The sequence below is a fragment of the Oscarella lobularis genome, chromosome 18 (genome assembly GCF_947507565.1).
Source record: "Oscarella lobularis chromosome 18, ooOscLobu1.1, whole genome shotgun sequence".
Lineage (NCBI taxonomy): Eukaryota > Metazoa > Porifera > Homoscleromorpha > Homosclerophorida > Oscarellidae > Oscarella > Oscarella lobularis.
In genome coordinates this window covers 1,131,677-1,150,473 of record NC_089192.1, presented here as the reverse complement: position 1 = coordinate 1,150,473, position 18,797 = coordinate 1,131,677, and the positions used below count along the sequence as shown (strand labels likewise).

Below are 18,797 nucleotides of genomic sequence, written 5' to 3'. Positions count from 1 at the left end.
AGAAATGCAAAAAACAATACTAGAAATGCAAAAAAACAACATAAACATTACAAACGAGTAAAAAGTGCTTGTTACGCTTCTTTTAGCTTTTTAACAACGTGGCTACGTCCACAATTTTCTAACGCAACAAAAAATTTAGGAACATCTCCATTGCCTTTGTACTGCAAGACGTCTTCAATCAGATATGAAACCTTTTCAGCGTTAGTTGCACGGGACTGAGCCGCTTTTTTCTGATCAAGGGTTATGAGCTGGATAGACTTATTCATTAGAGCATAGAGCAAATCGTCATCCACGCTTAGTTTTTTTGTGAGGTAGTCCATGTTCTGAACAACGGAATCCCACGTGTAAGACTCTTTTGCTATGAAACAAGAAACGCATCATCAAAAAGTATGACTGTTCTCAGAAACTACCTTCTTGTCGAGATCCAATGAAGCCAGAATCAGTCTCGTCTGTGCCCTCAAGAGCCAGCCCCGCCAAATGACCTACGCAGAGCATGCAATGATAAATACAAATAATAATCACGTGAGGGTGCAAGAATTGCCTTCTACTGCTTTAACGTCGTCATCTTTCAGTTTCACATATTTCATCATCTCCAAGGCAAACGCTGTTGAAAAAGCAGCGCAGCGCTTTTGAAAGGATTTGTCCTTGGTCTTGGTTCTCGTTGTTGCATGATCCGAAGCGCTCTTAACAAAAACTCCTTGAGTATCTTGCCTGTTTTGGAAATAGCTCAGAAACGCATATCCTTCCATGTCATAGCCAACCAGCTTTCTTGCCAAAATCTTATCCGCCTGGTCTCCCCAGTCGAGATCTGCCTTTAGAAGGTCTCCGGTACAAACCGTCTCTGTGTGAACAGAGAGTTGTTTTTTCGACGCCATTGCCTTTGTGACGTGCTCTCTTCCTTCTGTCAGGATGTTGAGCGTGTCCCCCTCTGCAGAAATATAACCCTCACGCTCGAGAATAGCAACAGCGTCGTCGAACGCTGGACCAGAAACTCTCAGATGCTCCTCGTTTAAGTCACTTTCAATTCTTTTTCTACTGCAGTTTGGTCCGCCACCCGTCAACTGCAACGACAAAGATTCTATGCAATTACTCTCAAAAACAAATAGCTCGTAGACGATACCTTTTGCAAAATTAAGTTCTGCACGTCAAGAGGAGAGGGAATAGATTCCAGTTCTTCTGGAATGTAATCGGACCACTGCATTTCTCCCGCAATAAATCTGGCCGTCGTTTTCAGGTTCTCGCTGAGGAAAACGCGTTTAGCGTTACCTATGAACTTTCCTCCACCGTCCGTCTTCCCATCTTTGACTGCGATTTCAAAAGGCACGAGCACGTCTCCCAACTGCACGCTGCTAGGATTTCCAGCGCACACGCCTGTCATGGCAACCACGGACGGTCTAAGTTTGGACTGCGAGATTTTTTCCTGCAGCTTCAAGGCTTCCTCGCGCCCTTGACCGTTAGCGATCACTAAGGCGACCCTTAACGACCTTCGAGGACTCCCTAGGCGTCCTGGAAAGTCTTGCCAATTCGCGTAGCGGACCAGAAGCTCGTTGTCCTCGTCGCACTTGTACCTTCTTTCTTCCAAAGAGGATACTTTAACTATCTTTTTCAGAACCTCTTTGGCGCCTTCGTACTCCGAAGGTGTCGTCGTAGCAATGCACAAATCAACTGAGTCGTCGAGTGACATTGGGCGTGTTGTGTTTTTCTATACGGGCTTCCGAAAACTGCAAACCCGGATGCGAAAATTCGATGTCGATTTTCTCGTCCCTGCGTCGACTAGTCTATTTCGTTTGCAATCTATTAGGCGCGCCGTTAAAATGGCTAGGCGTCGTCAAGAAGAAAAAAGTCGACGAAATCGAGGACGACGTTCGCGTGCCCCTTCGCCAGCGAAGCAACCAGGAAGAAGCGGTGAGATCTACGCACACAGACTCAAACGGCTCAAAAAACTGCACTCGAGCTAGTCGTACCCTTACTGCAGGTTAGATTAGTGCTTTACACTTTGGGACCCTTCAATGTCTGTCCACTGCTCAGAGGTTGCCTAGACAGAATGTCTACTAGACAGAGGTTCCACTACTGTACCCAGCAGATAACGAGTCGATTTATCGCTGATAACATCCTGTAGAGGTCCCACCTCTACGTTCTGAGTATGGACATGTTGAATTACAGTACATACTACTTTCATTGTGTGCACTGGGTTCTTAGTGCTTGATGTGTAGGATGATAGTGAATGGCAAGATTGGGAGAATTCCGGTGGCGGTGCCGATGACGCAGATCTTCGCTTCGTCAGCATCGATCCCGCTTCGAAACCGAATTTGTCAAATTCCTCAATGCCTGCTATCAACCAAGTTGATCCTAGTGGTGGCGGAGGAAGTGACTCGTTCGAAGACATCGATTTGTTTCAGGACATGAAGCCCGTCTTTCGAAAAGCAAAGAAGGTGATACAAAGAGAGACGATACGAGAAATATATTTAATCAGTTCGTATAGATTACCATTCGATCGTCGTCTCAATCAGAAGAAGAAACCGAATCCGGACGACTGTCGAGTCGATTGGCAATGGACAATCGACCAATAAGTTTGGTAATTAAAAATTAATAATTAAATAAATAAATAAATGTATTTTCTTATATTAGTCAGCTGACCTCGAGACTTGGACCGACGACGTCACGACGTGGGAAGACGAGACGTCGCTCGATCCGAACGAAGTCGAAGAGCAAGTGCGCCAAAGTCTGAAAGAGAAACGCGAAGCGGAGCGAGCGCGACGACAGGCGGAACAAGAGAGACGAAAGCAAGAACGAGACACTCAAAAACAACATCAACAACAGCATCGCGGAATAGGAACAAAGGTCACATAATAACCTCGTTCCTTTTTTCTTTCTCTCTTGCTCATGTGGCTGGTACGTGATCCATCACGAAGGCAATCAGATCTTCTAGAACGCGACTTCCCGCATGCTCCTGTAACTTCTGCCCCTTTTTGTATAGAATCAGTGTCGGATAGCCGTGAACCTAATAAATAAATACGTAAATACATACATAAATGGATTTAATTAAGGGAGGCCCCACGTGGTTCCTCTCGCACACGTCGCTATGAACGGTGCAGTCGATTTCCGCGATCGTAACGGGCACATGCTCTTCGGTCATGACGGCGCTAAGCTGTTCATAAACGGGCGCCAATCGCTTGCAATGTCCACACCTAAAACAAAATAAAATATATATATATATATATCTTCATCATTTTTCCTTACCATGGAGCGTAGAATTTCACGAACACCAAACCTTCGCCTATAACGCTATCAAACGTTTCCGACGTAAGACTAAGAACGGCTCCTTCCGTCGCCGGAGCTTCCGTCGTCGCCTCCTCGTCTTCCAGTATGTCCTCCTCCTCCTCCTCCTCCTGATTCACCTAAAAAAAGGAGTCGCCTTAGCTAAGACTAATAATTATAACTTTTTCTCCTTACTTCCTGCGTGGAATCGAACTTCTCAATAAACGTAGCCAGTGACGTTATATCTCGACTTCCTTGATAGCGTTCCACGTTCTGTCCGTCGCGAAACAGTATCAGCGTCGGATAGCCGCCAACCGAGTTGCTGCCGCACAGATCGCGATGCTGCGTGCAATCGACTTTGTCCACGTGAACGCGATCGTTCGATTCGAATTTCTTCGCCAGTTCCGACCACGTGGGAGCGAGACGCTGACAGTGACCGCACCTAATGGGAAACATGTGATTAATTATATTGATTTATTTATTTAATTACCAAGGTGCGTAAAATTTCACGAAATGAATTCCGGTGCTGGTGAACGCGTCGAAATTGTCGGCGTCTAATTCTGTGAGACCTTCGATCGTCGCGGGACCGCTGGCTTTAACCTAGACACAAAAAATAAATAAATAAATAAATAAATAAATAAAATCATGCTTTTATACCTTTTCTTCGTTGTCGTTTGCGACGTGATCTGTTAGCTCGTCTACGAAGGACGACAAAGACTCCAAGGTCCTTTGTCCCTGATATTTCTTTTCCTCGCTCTTGTGAATATACTTCAAACTTGAAAAAATTATTAATTTCTTTAATTAATTAATAATTATATATATATATATATTTTCCTACGTAGGATATCCACGAACTCCCTGCTCTGAGCACGTCTTCGTGTGCTGCGTGCAGTCGACCTTAGAGAAACGAGTTAATTAAGATATCGTATCGTAAAAAAATTGGAGGCTTGCTTTTGCTATCGTCATTTTTCCCTCGTCTACGTTGTATTTCCCGGCCAATTCATCCCACGTCGGTGCGAGACGCTGGCAGTGGCCGCACCTAGGCGGGAATTCACGCATCGAAATATTTCCGTGAGCGTGGACTCACCAGGGAGCGTAAAACTTGACGAAATGGGGTCCGGATTCCATTGCCGCGGCGAAGCTGTCGTCTGTTAACTCGACGGGCTCTGCGGCGAGCGCAACTTGAAAGAACAAGGCTATCGCAGCGAAAACAGACGCGGCATTCATGTTGCAAATCCGGGCGTAATTTCCTTAGTTGGCCTCCCGTATAGGGCTAATTGCCGCCAACAGCATTCAGCCCTTCAGCCCCAACACGGAAATCCGCGACGTGCCTAAACTCACACGCCTTCGTTATCTGATTGCATTGCACGATTCTCATTGGCTGGGAGAAGCAACGAAACAGCCACTGATAGCCAAGAGTCACACTTCGCTCGAGTCATCCAGCCGAGGAAGAAGCAGACTCGTCTTTCGTCTCGAAAACTAAGGTGACGATCGCGCAAGAGCTCGCTCAAACCCGATTTCGTCGCACTAGAAGCGCGTTTCATAAAATCTATCGCGATCGCGAGGTTTTGACACTGCGCAACGGCTCGTAGCTAAGGCAGACAGAGAAACAGAAAAAAGCAAAACGGATAATCGCCACGATAGGCCGCCGCGATAGAGATTTGGGCAGCAAACATACTCCGTTTTTTTGTTGAACTTCCGGGTCCCTAAACGACGTTGGATCCTAATCTCTGCTTACAGTAACAGTAGTACGCCCGATACGTACGTAGCAACTATGTATAGTCGAAGGCTACTCGCGATCTCACGCGTTTGAAGTTCGAGTTCCGGAGGAATCCCTTTTCCTCCGGTAAAGGCGTCGTCTCTCTGGTATGTTGACGCATCCAACCGTTCGTGGCACCGACCGGATGCACGCCCTTACTAAAGCCCCGCCCTCGAAATCGCAGAGTAAATAAAAGGCGCGATCTCACCCTGTCCCTATTACTCGTCGTAGATTTTCTCTCGCGATGTGGTATCTCGCTGCGATCGCTGTCGCTCTTCTCGCGTCTCACGCGCACGGCGCCGGGCACTCCGTGCCAATCACGTGCCACGGCAATGCCTACTACAACATCACGATCTACACGATGTGGAGCGTAGCGAATCACGGCGCCGATAACTTCCCGTCGAACGCGATGTTCTCGCCCATCACGGCGGCGAGTCACAGCGACGAGTACACCATGTGGCTACCGGGAGAGATGGCGGGCGCGGGCGTGCAGCAGGTCGCCGAAACGGGCAACAATAGCGTTCTCTCGAACGAATTGTACATGGCGATGGGCAAACGCAAAGTGAATGAAATCTTCAAGGCGTCGGGCCCTCAAAATGCCTCGGCGCACGGCGAAGACTTCCGGCTCATGTTCACGCCCACGCACCACTACGGTTCTTTCGTATCGATGATCTTTCCCAGTCCCGATTGGTTCATCGGCGCCTACAACCAGGACATGTGCGGCACGGACACGGGCAAATGGATAAAGTCGCGCGTGATGAATCTGTACGCGTGGGACGCCGGCACGGACAGCGGCAAGAACTTCACCGCCGACGATTCGCCGACGGATCCGAAAGGGCGCATTCACCTTCTCATGCCCGGCATGGACATGTACTCGTCGTTCAATCCCGGTTTCGACAAGATTCCCCGCTTTGCGACGATCACGTTCACGCTCGATCACGTCGACTACGAGAAGATGGAGTGCGAGGCGCACTCCGAGGAGACGTATCACGTTCGATTCCAAGGCATGTGGACGATGGCGAGTCATCCGCGCACTGAGATGCCAGACGGTGCTGGGTTCTCGCCGATCGTCGTTGCCAGTCACAACGACATGTACACCATGTGGAAACCCGGCGGCACGGCGTCGCCCGGCGTCGAAAAAGTCGCCGAACAGGGGCCTCCCGACGTACTTCTTGACGAGCTCAACGCCAAACAGTGGTACTCCGTGTACGACGTTGAGTCGGCTTCGGCCCCGCTTGCCGTCAACGCCACGATCGACTTTTACGTCGACGTGAAAAAGGAGTTTCCTTATATATCGGCTATTGCGATGCTATTTCCGAGTCCCGACTGGTTCGTCGGCATATCGTCGATCAATCTCTGCGACGGATGCTTCTGGGAGGATCACGCCGTAACGCTCTCGCTTCAGCCGTGGGATGCCGGCACCGAAGACGGAACCGAATTCAACACGACGAATCCGGCGACCGATCCCCAGGGTACCATGTCGATCATCACTCGCGATCAGATGGAGGGCGGCGTACTCGGCGCTTTCTACAATCGCGCTCGTCAGAACATTCAGCGCTTGGGAACGATCACGATCGAGCGCAAGAGCGGTGAGTCGCCACCCGTATAGAGAAGTGACTTCTGATCTGATTTCTCTTTCTCCTTTAGATCCCGAACGCGACTACAGGAACTTGGTGTTGGCGTGGAAATACTCGTTCGAGCAGTACAAAAAGGAGTTCGAGGCGTGGAAAGCGGAGGAGTGCAACAGCGGCTAGGCACGCCGTTCTCATCGTGTCTTGGACGAACGTTATGTGATTCTGTACCTGTCTCGTTGTCTTTAATCTTTCTTTTTCTGACGAACTTTTTCTCTTCGCTTTTCTCTTCTCATTTCTAGTCGGTTTGTCCCCTTTATGTGTCATCCTCGATGGCATGGCACGAAGTCTTATGATTACGTTATTGTGTGGTAAATCCGGTCGCCCAGATATGGCTTCTTCTTATTAGGAAATCCTCTCCATATAGAACGGTAACGCGATAATAGGGATCCCCACCCTGTTTACAAAGGTTTCGCATCGAGATAGGAACGCGGCAAACTCAATCCAAGTCTGTCAAGAAAAGGGCGTTGGTCAGAAAACCGTCGAAACTTCTGAGCTGAAATCCCGCGTTCTCCGACTTCTAAACACATAACTATTACGAAACGAAACGAACGAGTGGAGTGAATATCGTCGATCAAGGATTATTAGTGAAATAGTTAGCGGATTAGTTCGATTTTTTTCGCTTTCTCCGTTTTCTAGTTCTGCGTGAAAATCGACTTTTAGCATAAACATTTAGCTTTGACTCCATGCCTAATACAAACTTCCCCCCTCTCTCACCTGTTCGGTCGACTGAAGAAGACTGACGTTTTCGTCGGTGCGATACTTTCGACTCTTCGATTTGCGCGGCTTGAAAGCCCAATTCCTTTGCTGCTCCACTTCGCGCTTCTCCATCGCTCGTCGACGACGATCGGTCGCGTCGAGCCACTCCTGCTCCTGCCTCTCGAACTCCCCCAACCTCTTCCTATCCTGAGATAGAATGATATACATTGAAACATCGATACTCTCCTCGCTTAGCAGTTACAAAGTAAGTGACGACTAGAGAGAGGGGTATCCAAACGAGAGTCGTGAATATGAGGACGTCGGCGACGATGTTATTTCGAAACCACTCAGCTGAAAAGGAAACAAATATCTCTCTACGAGACGTTCATATCTTTTGATTTGATGAAGAACCTATGAGGTCGAGACTGAAGTCTCCGAAGATGTCCCAGAATCGATCTTGCGTGTCCTGAACGGTGCGTACGCACACGCCCTGAGAAACGATGTATCACGCGCGCGCGGAGGAGTGGGGTGCCCAGTACTGTACCATATCGCATAGTCCCGTTTGATTGTTGCATGTCTTCCCATTGGGATAGGACGCGGAGCTGCCGTTCAACGCCAGTCTCAGCGTCGTGTTTTCGACGTCGTCGCTCGTCGCTATATAGGGCTGACACTCGCGGTCGCGAACGCAGCACAGTTGGCACGAGTGGGTGGAAAATTTTGCTAAGGAAAAAAAAACATTTGCCGAGAAATAGTCAATTGAAAAGCGTACGATTTTGAAAGCAGTCGCAAGGCTTGAAACCGCGCACAGTGCAGAAGTCTTCGCACTTGCCCTTCATGCACGTCCCGCTGGAAAAGCAAAGCATAATCGAAACGGGTTCGTCAATACTGATTAGTGCTACAAACCCATTGATGCACGGAGTTCCATCCGGTTCCAACCGAGGCGGCAGAGGACACTTGGGGGAAGTACCACTACACCATAATATCTATAACTGTATAAGTATTTAATTGATTAATTTCGTACTTGCAAAATTCCTCTCGAATGCAATTGACGTGATCGGCACTGCGACAACGTTTCCCGGTATCCGCTATTCCGCAATTCGTGCAACACACGTCATTTTTATCGCTAGACGAGCATCAATTCCCTAAGAAATCCAACGATTTTTCGTCATCATACCTGCAATTGGCTCGAATCGACGTCAAGAGCTTGCACGTATTGTCGCAGCAGCGCGTGTCGTTCGGCGACCTTTCCGCCTCGCTCACTATCCCCTCGTCGCACTGCTCAACGTAATTCTCAGACACGTCGACGCGAAAATTGCCACAGAACGCGTTGCTCGTATCTAAGGGGGCCCCCTCTCGTAAACATCGACCCAGACGACGAAGAACGTTGTACCGTCGAAACAAGTCGAGGCCTTCGAAGCGAGGACGGCGCCAATTGAAAGTCTACTGCAACTCGAAAACAACTAAAAGCGAATTCAATTTATATATTAATTATTTTAATCTGATTTAATTATTTTTCTGACTCTGTTGTTCGGATCGAGTCCGTCGCTCGCCGACGGATACATGATAAATCGGCCGTTGTTCGAATCGCCGGCGCAATTGCCCGAATCCGGATCGTGCGGAGATCCCCAATTGTGACCTAGATACATCGTCAAGGAGGAAGAGGAGGAGGGGCTCACATCGCAAAGCGCTCTCACCAATTTCTATAACAAAACTCACGTTGATTCATTAATAAATAATATTGATTTTCTGACCATGTGACGCGACGACGGTTATTTCTTCTTTGACAAGTCGTCTACCGTAATTGATCGTGCTCGTCATTCCGGTCCTCAGCGATTGAGTTCTCCTATAGACTAGAGAAACAAAAACGTGTTCAGCCCAAATAAAATTATTATTTATTAACGTTTCTCACCGGGAGAACATATTCCGCCGGGCGCCGATCGACTCGGACTCGCCACGTAGGCGAGTCCCAGGACGCCTTTGTCGAAATCGCGATGAGTGAAGAGATGAGCGAGACAATAGCTCTGCCATTCGAGCGTACGACTGAACGCCTTCGCGAGAGATCACAGACGTCTTGGGGATACGCGCGTGTGAATGGGAGAGAGACTCACGGTCAAAAGCTCAGAAGCGCTGAAGCCTTTGCCGTCTTTGCCGTTCGAGTTGAAATGAGTGCTACCACTATTCGCCGTCGCGTTGACGACCGCCTAAGAAAAGGACAAGAGAAATTAAATTCGAACATAATAAATATATGATTAATCCCCTACCAAGGCCACTTGCAATCCGACGCCGTCGATCCCATCGAAATCCGTTCCCCTGTATATTTGATTAATATCGCCGATTAGATTTATCTATCAAAATGCGTCTCAAAAATGTATTTTAATCCTCGAGACATTTGCTTAGACCATAAAATTGATGGTCCCAGAAAAACTTCGTCCACCGAGAGTCTGATAAAATTTGTGATCGGCGACGAGTGCGATGGGGCACGTGTGTCGCGCGGGAACGGCGCGCCGAAGTCGCGACCACGAGTGAGAAAAATCTATTAAGATCGATAAGATAATCTTGCCTCCTACTCTCATTGATGAAGTTTCACCGTTATTATGAACTATGTGATGCTCTTCCGAGTCGACTCCACAGAAACGACCAGAGAAACTAAAAGGGAAAAAAATATTTTAGGCAGCATAACCCTCGGAAAGTGTTCTAAGACAATTTTTTATCACCTTCCGTTATCCTTTCTTTCGCCGTAATTGCGCACGACGTCCGATCTCCTATAGGCGATCATGTGAAAATCGTGTGGCTCTGCGATGTGTCGATGCGACGGCTAAGGAATTTTTTGAAAGTGGTTTTCTCTATCATACAGTAGTGCACGTGCCCCTACTTCGATATAGTACGCATCGTCATGACTGAGAATCGTTGCTGTGACCAATTGTTCCGAATCGATGTGAGCCGAAACAGAAGATCCGTCTTCCTCTGGAACAAACATTAGATTCATTAAAACAGAAGGCATTTTGAATTAAAAATTAGAAGGGAAATTCTATGTTATTATAGAAAATCCCTGTAGCCAGGAGAGAATTTCTATGAACTTTGGACTCGTACAAATTGGCTTTAGCCGCCAGGAGAGAAATTCTATAAATTAAAAAGACCCACGAAAGGAAATGAGCTAGACCACACCCTCTCCAATGTAAAACTCTTTTCGGTTGATTTTCTCAAAGACTTGCGAACTGCCTGTTTCGTCTGAAACGACTGCGCGAAAATTGGGTGCCAACAGGTTATTGTCGTTCGAGAGGTGCAGAGAAAATTTTCTACAGCGAAAAGAATTTCAACAATGGATCTTCCAGGACACTTAGATGTTCTTGTACCGTCCGAGAATCGACACCTCTATTCTTCTGCGCGAGGGATCGATGCTAGAATGCTTTATTTCGTCTGTACGAAGCGTGTCGAAGTGTCGTAGCGCCGAATCTAGGGTGGGAAATCGTCGAACGATCGGCGGGGATTTCGAACTGACGGTCGACGTACGAATCTGAGTTTCAAATCCGGTCAAACATGGGAAAAGAACCGTTAGAAGCAGAGAGCTTCGGAATAACATGACGGCGAGGAAGCGTTGACTGCAAAAGTTCTAACGCGCGTGTTGTCACTCTCTAGCCCCGCCTTGCCGGACCCTGTCAATCATCTGAGCACCTTCTGCGCGTTCCTAAATGGAATGCAAGGAAAGCCGTTTGTAAAAGAACATTTGAGCATGCCTCTTTTCCGTTTCAGACGGATCTGTCTCCACTGTGTCCTGTCACGAGTCGTTCTCGAACTTGTGGGGAATCACGATCATAAACGATCAATTGTGTGTCGTAGACTACGCTCAAACGTGTATTTGGAAAGTTGATCTTGCAGTCTCCGCCCATGCTGGGATTCCTGGCCAATCCGGTCACCAAGACGGATTTTTGATCTCGGCGAAATTTTCCGGTCCAACAGGCATTGCCTCCTCCGGTTCTTGCCTCTTCGTCGCTGAGTACGACGGAAATCGCATTCGAAAAGTAATGATGCAGATTTGCCACGGTTCAGACTTCTGAGTATATAAAACGCTCTCGCAGCTGAGTGGTGACACCGTCTCTACATTAGCTGGCAATGGCACCTGTGGAGAACGAGATGGAGTAGGCCTTACTGAAGCTCAATTCAATCACCCATTCGGGATTGTGGCACTACAAGATGGGAGTGTCTTAGTGTCTTCTTATGGCGGACATACAATACGTCAAATTGAGGTTGACGGACGCGCAACAACGTTAGCAGGCTCCGCAGGTCAACCAGGCAACACTGATGGTCACTGTGCTAAAGCCAAATTTATGAATCCAGATCAATTAGCCGTGGGACCAGACGGTTCTGTGTATGTGGCTGACCGATCCAATGGTGCTATCAGAAAGATTAAAAACCACCACGTTTCAACCGTTTGTAAAAATCTCAATGCACCTTATGGTGTGGCTGTTGACGATGACGGAAATGTCTACTTCTCTGATCGCTCGCATAGAATCTACAAGCTGGCATCATCATCAATTGAGAAAGAAATTCTCTGCGGATCAGGTAAAGCAGCGTCTACAGATGGCAAGGGCGAATTAGCGTCATTGAATGATCCTCATCATTTGTTTTTCGATTCTAAGTCAGGGTACCTTTACTTTACAGAGCCGAAGGCCGTTCGTAGAGTGAGAGTGGCACCTCCTTCCTTCAAAGCAGCAAACGCAGCCCCTCCTTCCTTCAAAGCATTTAATGATGCCGGACTTTCACATGATCTTGCGCTATTGATTGACAACGAAGAAATCGTTTCTGCAGATAAGGCCGTATTCTTAGTTCAAGGAAAGCGCGTCACCGTCATCGCTAAATCGGTTCTTTGCATTCGAAGTGATTACTTCAATAGGATGTTCTCGTCAAATTGGAAATCTTCCGAGACCGAATCCGCTCCAATTGCTATTGAAGATGCTACCTATGAATCGTTCTATGCAATCATTTCATTTCTTCTCACTGGCTCCTTGGACGTACAGAAGTACAGCAGCAACATGCCGGATATATTGGTATTGGCTGATCGTTTTCTCATTTCCACTCTGCGTGATTTCTGCATGACCCATTTGGCAAAGACGGTTTCAGCTGCAACGGCTATTGATTTTCTGTCTCTTGCTGATAAGTACGGTTTTAGAGATTTGAGAAAGGAATGCCTGCAATTTGTCGTGAGCCACTACAAAGTACTGTGCCAAGATGAAAAGTTTGAGAGTCTTGGCGTCAAGTTATTAGCAGAAATAATCAGACTCATTGGCAAATAACTCACGTAGCTGACTGGACGCGATTCTTTCTGTACGTTTTGTTTCTCAACGGTTTTTTTGACTTATTTTTTGCTTACCTGCGTTTTCTGTAATTTTCTATATAATATCTGTCCGTTGCTGGGTGGTGCAATTTGAAAAATCTGAAGGGTAAAATGCTTGAGATTTGCCGCGACAGAAATAAGCTCACTATGTTATAATTCTAAACAAGGGGCCTAAATTAAAAAATAAAAGGAATCTCTAATCGCAGACACAATCTACCAGTCTCACTAATTCTAGTGGAGTCTCTAGGAAGTTCTAAGACAATTCTTTGGGTCATACACGCGTCTCTTCTCTCTCGTCAAACGTAAAGGTGCATACTATTTTATCACCTTCCGTTATCATGTCTTTCGCCGTAATTGTGCACGACGTCTGATCTCCTATAGGCAATCATGTGAAAATCGTGTGGCTCTGCGATGTGTCGATGCGACGGCTACGGAATTTTTTTGAAAGTGAGTTTCTCTATAAGACAGTAGTGCGCGTGCACCTACTTCGATATAGTACGCATCATCGTGACTGAGAATCGTTGCTGTGACCAATTGTTCCGAATCAATGTGAGCCGAAACAGAAGATCCGTCTTCCTCTGGGAAAAAACATTAGATTAAAACAGAAGGCATTTTGAATTAAAAATTAGAAGGGAAAATCTATGTTATTATAGAAAATCCCTGTAGCCAGGAGAGAATTTCTATGAACTTTGGACTCGTACAAATTGGCTCTAGCCGCCAGGAGAGAAATTCTATCAATTAAAAAGACCCACGAAAGGAAATGAGCTAGAACCCACCCTCTCCAATGTAAAACTCTTTTCGGTTGATTTTCTCAAAGACTTGCGATCTGCCTGTTTCGTCTGAAACGACTGCGCGAAAATTGGGTGCCAACAGGTTATTGCCGTTCGAGAGGTGCAGAGAAAAATTTCTAGCGAAAAGAATTCCAACAATGGATCTTCCAGGACACTTGGATGTTCTTGTACCGTCCGAGAATCGACACCTCATTCTTCCGCGCGAGGGATTGATGCTTCTTTATTTCGTCTGTACGAAGCGTATCGAAGTGTCGTAGCGCCGAATCTAGGGTGGGAAGTCGTCGAACGATCGGCGGGGAGTTCGAACTGACGGTCGACGTACGAATCTGGGTTTCGAATCCGGTCAAACATGGGAAAAGAACCGTTAGAAGCAGAGAGCTTCGGAATAACATGACGGCGAGGAACCAAAGTTCTAACGCGCGCGTTGTCACTCTCTAGCCCTGCCCTGTCAATCGTTTGAGCACCTTCTGCGCGTTCCTAAATGGAATGTAAGGAGTTCCGTTTGTGAAAAAACATTTGAGCGTGCCTCTTTTCCGTTTTTAGACGGATCTGTCTCGACTGTGGCACGTCACGAGTCGTTCTCGGAATTGTGGGGAATCACGATCCTAAACGATCAATTGTGTGTCGCAGATCACACTCAAAAGTGCATTTGGAAAGTTGATCTTACCTCTCAAAAAGTCTCCGCCCATGCTGGGATTCCCGGCGAATCCGGTCACCAAGACGGTAGTTTGAACTCGGCGACATTTTCTGGTCCAGTAGGCATTGCCTCCTCCGGTTCTTGTCTCTTCGTCGCTGAGTGCGACAGCAATCGCATTCGAAAGGTAATGATACAGATTTGCCGCGGTTCTGAGTATAAAACGCCCTCGCAGCTGAGTGGTGACGCCCTCTCTACATTAGCTGGCAATGGCACCTGTGGAGAACGAGATGGAGAAGGCCTTACTGAAGCTCAATTCAATATCCCGTTCGGAATTGTGGCACTACAAGATGGGAGTGTCTTAGTGTCTTCTTATGGCGGACATACAATACGTCGAATTGAGGTTGATGGACGCGTAACAACGTTAGCAGGCTCCGCAGGTCTACGAGGCAACGCTGATGGTCACTGTGCTGAAGCCAAATTTAATGTCCCACATCAATTAGCCGTGGGACCAGACGGTTCTGTGTATGTGGCTGACCGATGTAATGGTGCTATCAGAAAGATTAAAAACCACCACGTTTCAACCGTTTGTAAAAATCTCAACCAACCTTATGGTGTGGCTGTTGACGATGACGGAAATGTCTACTTCTCTGATCTCTCGCATAGAATCTACAAGCTGGCATCATCATCAAGTGAAAAAGAAATTCTCTGCGGATCAGGTGAAGTAGCGTCTACAGATGGCAAGGGCGAATTAGCGTCATTGAATGATCCTCATCATTTGTTTTTCGATTCTAAGTCAGGGTACCTTTACTTTACGGAGCAGAAGGCAGTTCGTAGAGTGAGAGTGGCACCTCCTTCCTTCAAAAAAGCAGCACCTCCTTCCTTTAAAGCATTTGATGAACTTTCACATGATCTTGCGCGATTGATCAACAACGAAGAAATCGATTCTACAGATAAAGCCGTGTTCTTAGTTCAAGGAAAGCACGTCACCGTCACCGCTAAATCGGTTCTTTGCATCCGAAGTGGTTACTTCAATAGGATGTTCTCGTCAAATTGGAAATCTTCCGAGACCGAATCCGCTCCAATTGCTATTGAAGATGCTACCTATGAATCGTTCTACGCAATCATTTCATTTCTTCTCACTGGCTCCTTGGACGTACAGAAGTACAGCAGCAACATGCCGGATATATTGGTATTGGCTGATCGTTTTCTCATTTCCACTCTGCGTGATTTCTGCATGACTCATTTGGCAAAGACGGTTTCAGCTGCGACGGCTATTGATTATCTGTCTCTTGCAGATAAGTACGGTTTTAGAGATTTGAGAGAGGAATGCCTGCAATTTGTCGTGAGCCACTACAAAGTACTGTGCCAAGACGAAAAGTTTGAGAGTCTTGGCGTCAAGTTAGTAGTAGAAATAGTGAGACTCGTTGGCAAATGACTCACGTAGCTGACTGGACGCGATTCTCTCTGTACGTTTTGTTTCTCAACGGTTTTTTGACTTATTTTTGCTCGGCTGCGTTTTCTGTAATTTTCTATATATTATCTGTCTCTTGCTGAGTGGTGCAATTTGAAATATCTGAAGGGTAAAATGCTTGAGATTTACCGCGGCAGAAATAAGCTCACTACGCTATAATTCTAAACAAGGGGCCAAAATAAAAAAATAAAAGGAATCTCTAATCTCAGACACAATCTACCAGTCTCACTAATTCGAGTGGAGTCTCTAGGAAGTTCTAAGACAATTCTTTGGGTCATACACGCGTCTCTTCTCTCGTCAAACGTAAAGGTGCATACTATTTTATCACCTTCCGTTAGAATTTCTTTTGCCGTAATTGTGGACAACGTCCGATCTTCTATAGGCGATCATGTGAAAATTGTGTGGCTCTGCGATGTGTCGATGCGACGGCTACGGAATTTTTGAAAGTGATATTCAATGAGACAGCAGTGCACGTGCACCTACTTCGATATACATGTGTAATTGTGTACGCATCGTCGTGACTGAGAATCGTTGCCGTCACCGATTGTTCCGAATCGATGTGAGCCGAAACAGAAGATCCGTTTCCTCTGGGAAAAAACATTAGATTAAAACAGAAGGCCTTTTGAATTAAAAATTAGAAGGGAAGTTCTATGTTATCGTAGAAAATCCCTGTAGCCAGGAGAGAATTTCTATGAACTTTGGACTCGTACAAATTGGCTCTAGCCGCCAGGAGAGAAATTCTATCAATTAAAAAGACCCACGAAAGGAAATGAGCCATCCCACCCTCTCCAATGTAAAACTCTTTTCAGTTGATTTTCTCAAAAACTTGCGAACTGCCTGTTTCGTCTGAAACGACTGCGCGAAAATTGGGTGCCAACAGGTTTTCGTCGTTCGAGAGATGCAGAGAAAATTTTCTACAGCGAAAAGAATTCCAACAATGGATCTTCCAGGACACTTGGATGTTCTTGTACCGTCCGAGGATCGACACCTCCATTCTTCTGCGCGAGGGATCGATGCTAGAATGCATTATCTCGCTCGTACGCCTTATCTCGCTCGTACGAAGCGCATCGAAGTGTCGTAGCGCCGAATCTAGGGTGGGAGTTCGAACTGACGGTCGACGTACGAATCTGGGTTTCGAATCCGGTCAAACATGAGAATAGAACCGTTAGAAGCAGAGAGCTTCGGAATAACATGACTGCGAGGAAGCGTTGACTGCCACGTTCTAACGCGCGTGTTGTCACTCTCTAGCCGTGCCTTGTCGGACCCTGTCAATCGTTTGAGCACCTTCTGCGCGTTCCTAAATGGAATGTAAGGAGTTCCGTTTGTGAAAAACATTTGAGCGTGCCTCTTTTCCGTTTTTAGATGGATCTGTCTCGACTGTGTCACGTCACGAATCGTTCTCGTACTTGTGGGGAATCGCGATCCTAAACGATCAAGTGTGTGTCTCAGACTTCAATCAACACTGCATTTGGAAAGTTGATCTTACCTCTCAAGAAGTCTCGGCCCATGCTGGCATTCCCGGCCAATCCGGTCACCAAGACGGTACTTTGAACTCGGCGACATTTTCCAAACCAGTAGGCATTGCCTCCTCCGGTTGCTGTCTCTTCGTCACTGAGTGCGAAAGGAATCGCATTCGAAAGGTAATGGATACACGTAGATTTGCCACGGTTCTGAGTATAAAACGCTCTCGCAGCTGAGTGGTGACACCGTCTCTACATTAGCTGGCAATGGCACCCGTGGAGACCGAGATGGAGTAGGCCTTACTGAAGCTCAATTCAATCACCCATTCGGGATTGTGGCACTACAAGATGGAAGTGTCTTAGTGTCTTCTTTTGGCGGACATACAATACGTCGAATTGAGGTTGATGGACGCGTAACAACGCTAGCAGGCTCCGCAGGCCAACCAGGCAACACCGATGGTCACTGTACTGAAGCCAAATTTAATCACCCAGATCAATTAGCAGTGGGACCAGACGGTTCTGTGTATGTGGCTGACCGATCTAGTGGTGCTAATGGTGCTATCAGAAAGATTAAAAACCACCACGTTTCAACCGTTTGTAAAAATCTCAACACACCTTATGGTGTGGCTGTTGACGATGACGGAAATGTCTACTTCTCTGATCTCTCGCATAGAATCTACAAGCTGGCATTGTCATCAAATGAAAAAGAAGTTCTCTGCGGATCAGGTGCGGCAGTGTCTACAGATGGCAAGGGAGAATTAGCGTCATTGAATCTACCTCATCACTTGTTTTTTGATTCTAAGTCGGGGTACCTTTACTTTACGGAGCAGAAGGCCGTTCGTAGAGTGAGAGTGGCACCTCCTTCCTTCAAAAAAGCTGCACCTCCTTCCTTCAAAGCATTCGATGAACTTTCACATGATCTTGCGCAATTGATTGACAACGAAGAAATCGTTTCTACAGATAAAGCCGTATTCTTAGTTCAAGGAAAGCACGTCACCGTCACCGCTAAATCGGTTCTTTGCATTCGAAGTGATTACTTCAGCAGTATGTTCTCGTCGAATTGGAAATCTTCCGAGACCGAATCCACTCCAATTTCTATCAAAGATGCCACCTATGAATCGTTCTACGCAATCATTTCATTTCTTCTCACTGGCTCCTTGGACGTACAGAAGTACAGCAGCAACATGCCGGATATATTGATATTGGCTGATCGTTTTCTCATTTCCACTCTGCGTGATTTTTGCATTGCCTATTTGGCAAAGACCGTTTCAACCGCAACGGCTATTGATTATCTGTCTCTTGCTGATAAGTACGGCTTTAGAGATTTGAGAGAGAAATGCCTGCAATTTGTCGTGAGCCACTACAAAGTACTTTGCCAAGATGAAAAGTTTGAGAGTCTTGGCGTCAAGTTGGTAGTAGAAATAATGAGACTCACTTAGCTGACTGGACGCGATTCTCTCTGTTTGTTTAGTGCATGCCTTGTTTCTCAACGTTTTTCTGCCTTATTTTTTGCTTAGTTGCGTTTTCTGCAATTCAAAATATCCGAAGGGTAAATGTTTGAGATTTGTGGCGACAAGATGTAGCAGAAATACGCTCGCAACTTTATAATTCTAAACAAGGGTTAAGACTAAATAAATAAAAAGAATCTCTAATCTCAGACACAATCTTAGGGAGAGTTGCCAGCCTCCCTTCTATCTTAGCCACGAGCTCTCTCTGCTCCTCTCTGATTAGTACTTGTAAACGCTGGGTATTTATATTG

General features: G+C 46.6%; 8 protein-coding genes and 1 long non-coding RNA gene across 11 annotated transcripts; 4 read left to right on the top strand and 5 right to left on the bottom strand.

Annotated features, from left to right (window-relative positions):
- Positions 1-2: 2 nt before the first annotated feature.
- Positions 3-1,697, bottom strand: LOC136197729 (uncharacterized). The gene is made up of 4 exons (XM_065987545.1): positions 1,121-1,697; positions 542-1,061; positions 411-482; positions 3-358 (listed from the first exon to the last, which is right to left on the bottom strand). Exons 1-4 carry the CDS (start codon positions 1,682-1,684, stop codon positions 72-74), a joined length of 1,443 nt encoding a protein of 480 aa, XP_065843617.1. The 5' UTR covers positions 1,685-1,697; the 3' UTR covers positions 3-71.
- A 35-nt stretch (positions 1,698-1,732) lies between these two features.
- LOC136197814 (receptor-binding cancer antigen expressed on SiSo cells-like) lies at positions 1,733-3,025 on the top strand. Its single transcript, XM_065987641.1, has 4 exons — positions 1,733-1,905; positions 2,214-2,432; positions 2,483-2,575; positions 2,629-3,025. Exons 1-4 carry the CDS (start codon positions 1,747-1,749, stop codon positions 2,848-2,850), a joined length of 693 nt encoding a protein of 230 aa, XP_065843713.1. The 5' UTR covers positions 1,733-1,746; the 3' UTR covers positions 2,851-3,025.
- Positions 2,777-4,510, bottom strand: LOC136197813 (thioredoxin domain-containing protein 5-like). The gene is made up of 9 exons (XM_065987639.1): positions 4,346-4,510; positions 4,210-4,297; positions 4,097-4,155; positions 3,916-4,033; positions 3,749-3,858; positions 3,454-3,700; positions 3,241-3,398; positions 3,059-3,188; positions 2,777-3,001 (listed from the first exon to the last, which is right to left on the bottom strand). Exons 1-9 carry the CDS (start codon positions 4,483-4,485, stop codon positions 2,882-2,884), a joined length of 1,170 nt encoding a protein of 389 aa, XP_065843711.1. The 5' UTR covers positions 4,486-4,510; the 3' UTR covers positions 2,777-2,881.
- Positions 4,511-4,581: 71 nt separating this feature from the next.
- Positions 4,582-6,964, top strand: LOC136197812 (uncharacterized). Its single transcript, XM_065987638.1, has 3 exons — positions 4,582-4,742; positions 5,249-6,606; positions 6,665-6,964. The coding sequence occupies exons 2-3, from the start codon at positions 5,262-5,264 to the stop codon at positions 6,769-6,771; spliced, it is 1,452 nt and encodes a 483-aa protein (XP_065843710.1). The 5' UTR covers positions 4,582-4,742; positions 5,249-5,261; the 3' UTR covers positions 6,772-6,964.
- On the bottom strand, positions 6,643-10,976 carry LOC136198135 (ADAM 17-like protease). Its single transcript, XM_065988051.1, has 23 exons — positions 10,858-10,976; positions 10,701-10,800; positions 10,513-10,643; positions 10,220-10,311; positions 10,062-10,162; positions 9,935-9,993; positions 9,747-9,880; positions 9,609-9,692; positions 9,456-9,548; positions 9,257-9,395; positions 9,099-9,197; positions 9,042-9,047; positions 8,868-8,983; positions 8,738-8,807; positions 8,522-8,684; positions 8,369-8,470; positions 8,251-8,316; positions 8,117-8,193; positions 7,892-8,067; positions 7,759-7,837; positions 7,610-7,698; positions 7,366-7,554; positions 6,643-7,168 (listed from the first exon to the last, which is right to left on the bottom strand). The coding sequence occupies exons 1-23, from the start codon at positions 10,925-10,927 to the stop codon at positions 7,088-7,090; spliced, it is 2,316 nt and encodes a 771-aa protein (XP_065844123.1). The 5' UTR covers positions 10,928-10,976; the 3' UTR covers positions 6,643-7,087.
- A 448-nt stretch (positions 10,977-11,424) lies between these two features.
- On the top strand, positions 11,425-12,801 carry LOC136197806 (uncharacterized). Its single transcript, XM_065987635.1, has one exon. The coding sequence runs from the start codon at positions 11,673-11,675 to the stop codon at positions 12,636-12,638; it is 966 nt and encodes a 321-aa protein (XP_065843707.1). The 5' UTR covers positions 11,425-11,672; the 3' UTR covers positions 12,639-12,801.
- On the bottom strand, positions 12,355-14,069 carry LOC136197807 (ADAM 17-like protease). The gene is made up of 8 exons (XM_065987636.1): positions 13,997-14,069; positions 13,793-13,947; positions 13,642-13,735; positions 13,456-13,586; positions 13,166-13,257; positions 13,007-13,107; positions 12,716-12,778; positions 12,355-12,667 (listed from the first exon to the last, which is right to left on the bottom strand). The coding sequence occupies exons 2-8, from the start codon at positions 13,860-13,862 to the stop codon at positions 12,640-12,642; spliced, it is 579 nt and encodes a 192-aa protein (XP_065843708.1). The 5' UTR covers positions 13,863-13,947; positions 13,997-14,069; the 3' UTR covers positions 12,355-12,639.
- LOC136197802 (uncharacterized) lies at positions 13,892-18,675 on the top strand. 3 transcript variants are annotated; one of them, XM_065987630.1, is made up of 4 exons: positions 13,892-13,958; positions 14,014-14,291; positions 14,340-14,979; positions 17,897-18,675. In XM_065987630.1, exons 1-4 carry the CDS (start codon positions 13,952-13,954, stop codon positions 18,475-18,477), a joined length of 1,506 nt encoding a protein of 501 aa, XP_065843702.1. In that variant the 5' UTR covers positions 13,892-13,951; the 3' UTR covers positions 18,478-18,675. The 3 variants fall into 3 exon arrangements, with proteins under 3 accessions (XP_065843702.1, XP_065843704.1, XP_065843703.1); XM_065987632.1 differs by lacking the exon at positions 17,897-18,675 and having other exon boundaries at positions 14,340-15,747; XM_065987631.1 differs by lacking the exons at positions 13,892-13,958; positions 14,014-14,291; positions 14,340-14,979 and adding exons at positions 16,812-16,886; positions 16,941-17,218 and having other exon boundaries at positions 17,272-18,671.
- Positions 15,606-16,794, bottom strand: LOC136197811 (uncharacterized). The gene is made up of 3 exons (XR_010672605.1): positions 16,550-16,794; positions 16,062-16,492; positions 15,606-16,007 (listed from the first exon to the last, which is right to left on the bottom strand). It is a non-coding gene; the product is annotated as an uncharacterized lncRNA (long non-coding RNA).
- Positions 18,676-18,797: the final 122 nt, after the last annotated feature.

Coding starts and splice junctions, on each gene's coding strand:
- LOC136197814 (XM_065987641.1), top strand. CDS start 1,747: ATGTCGATTTTCTCGTCCCTGCGTCGACTAGTCTATTTCGTTTGCAAT. Junction 1,906..2,213: donor GAAGCAACCAGGAAGAAGCG/GTGAGATCTACG, acceptor CTTGATGTGTAG/GATGATAGTGAATGGCAAGA. Junction 2,433..2,482: donor TCTTTCGAAAAGCAAAGAAG/GTGATACAAAGA, acceptor CAGTTCGTATAG/ATTACCATTCGATCGTCGTC.
- LOC136198135 (XM_065988051.1), bottom strand. CDS start 10,927: ATGTTATTCCGAAGCTCTCTGCTTCTAACGGTTCTTTTCCCATGTTTG. Junction 9,994..10,061: donor GAAAGAAAGGATAACGGAAG/GTGATAAAAAAT, acceptor TTTCCCTTTTAG/TTTCTCTGGTCGTTTCTGTG. Junction 9,396..9,455: donor GCGCTTCTGAGCTTTTGACC/GTGAGTCTCTCT, acceptor TCTCTCGCGAAG/GCGTTCAGTCGTACGCTCGA.
- LOC136197806 (XM_065987635.1), top strand. CDS start 11,673: ATGAATCCAGATCAATTAGCCGTGGGACCAGACGGTTCTGTGTATGTG.
- LOC136197812 (XM_065987638.1), top strand. CDS start 5,262: ATGTGGTATCTCGCTGCGATCGCTGTCGCTCTTCTCGCGTCTCACGCG. Junction 6,607..6,664: donor CACGATCGAGCGCAAGAGCG/GTGAGTCGCCAC, acceptor TTTCTCCTTTAG/ATCCCGAACGCGACTACAGG.
- LOC136197807 (XM_065987636.1), bottom strand. CDS start 13,862: ATGTTATTCCGAAGCTCTCTGCTTCTAACGGTTCTTTTCCCATGTTTG. Junction 13,587..13,641: donor GAGGTGTCGATTCTCGGACG/GTACAAGAACAT, acceptor TCTTTTCGCTAG/AAATTTTTCTCTGCACCTCT. Junction 12,779..13,006: donor GAAAGACATGATAACGGAAG/GTGATAAAATAG, acceptor TTTACCCTTCAG/ATTTTTCAAATTGCACCACC.
- LOC136197802 (XM_065987630.1), top strand. Junction 14,292..14,339: donor ACAGCAATCGCATTCGAAAG/GTAATGATACAG, acceptor ACGCCCTCGCAG/CTGAGTGGTGACGCCCTCTC. Junction 14,980..17,896: donor TTCCTTCAAAAAAGCAGCAC/CTCCTTCCTTTA, acceptor TGAGAGTGGCAC/CTCCTTCCTTCAAAAAAGCT.
- LOC136197813 (XM_065987639.1), bottom strand. CDS start 4,485: ATGAATGCCGCGTCTGTTTTCGCTGCGATAGCCTTGTTCTTTCAAGTT. Junction 4,298..4,345: donor GTCAAGTTTTACGCTCCCTG/GTGAGTCCACGC, acceptor ATTCCCGCCTAG/GTGCGGCCACTGCCAGCGTC. Junction 3,002..3,058: donor ACGTGTGCGAGAGGAACCAC/GTGGGGCCTCCC, acceptor TTTATTTATTAG/GTTCACGGCTATCCGACACT.
- LOC136197729 (XM_065987545.1), bottom strand. CDS start 1,684: ATGTCACTCGACGACTCAGTTGATTTGTGCATTGCTACGACGACACCT. Junction 483..541: donor CGACGTTAAAGCAGTAGAAG/GCAATTCTTGCA, acceptor TGCTCTGCGTAG/GTCATTTGGCGGGGCTGGCT. Junction 359..410: donor CATTGGATCTCGACAAGAAG/GTAGTTTCTGAG, acceptor CTTGTTTCATAG/CAAAAGAGTCTTACACGTGG.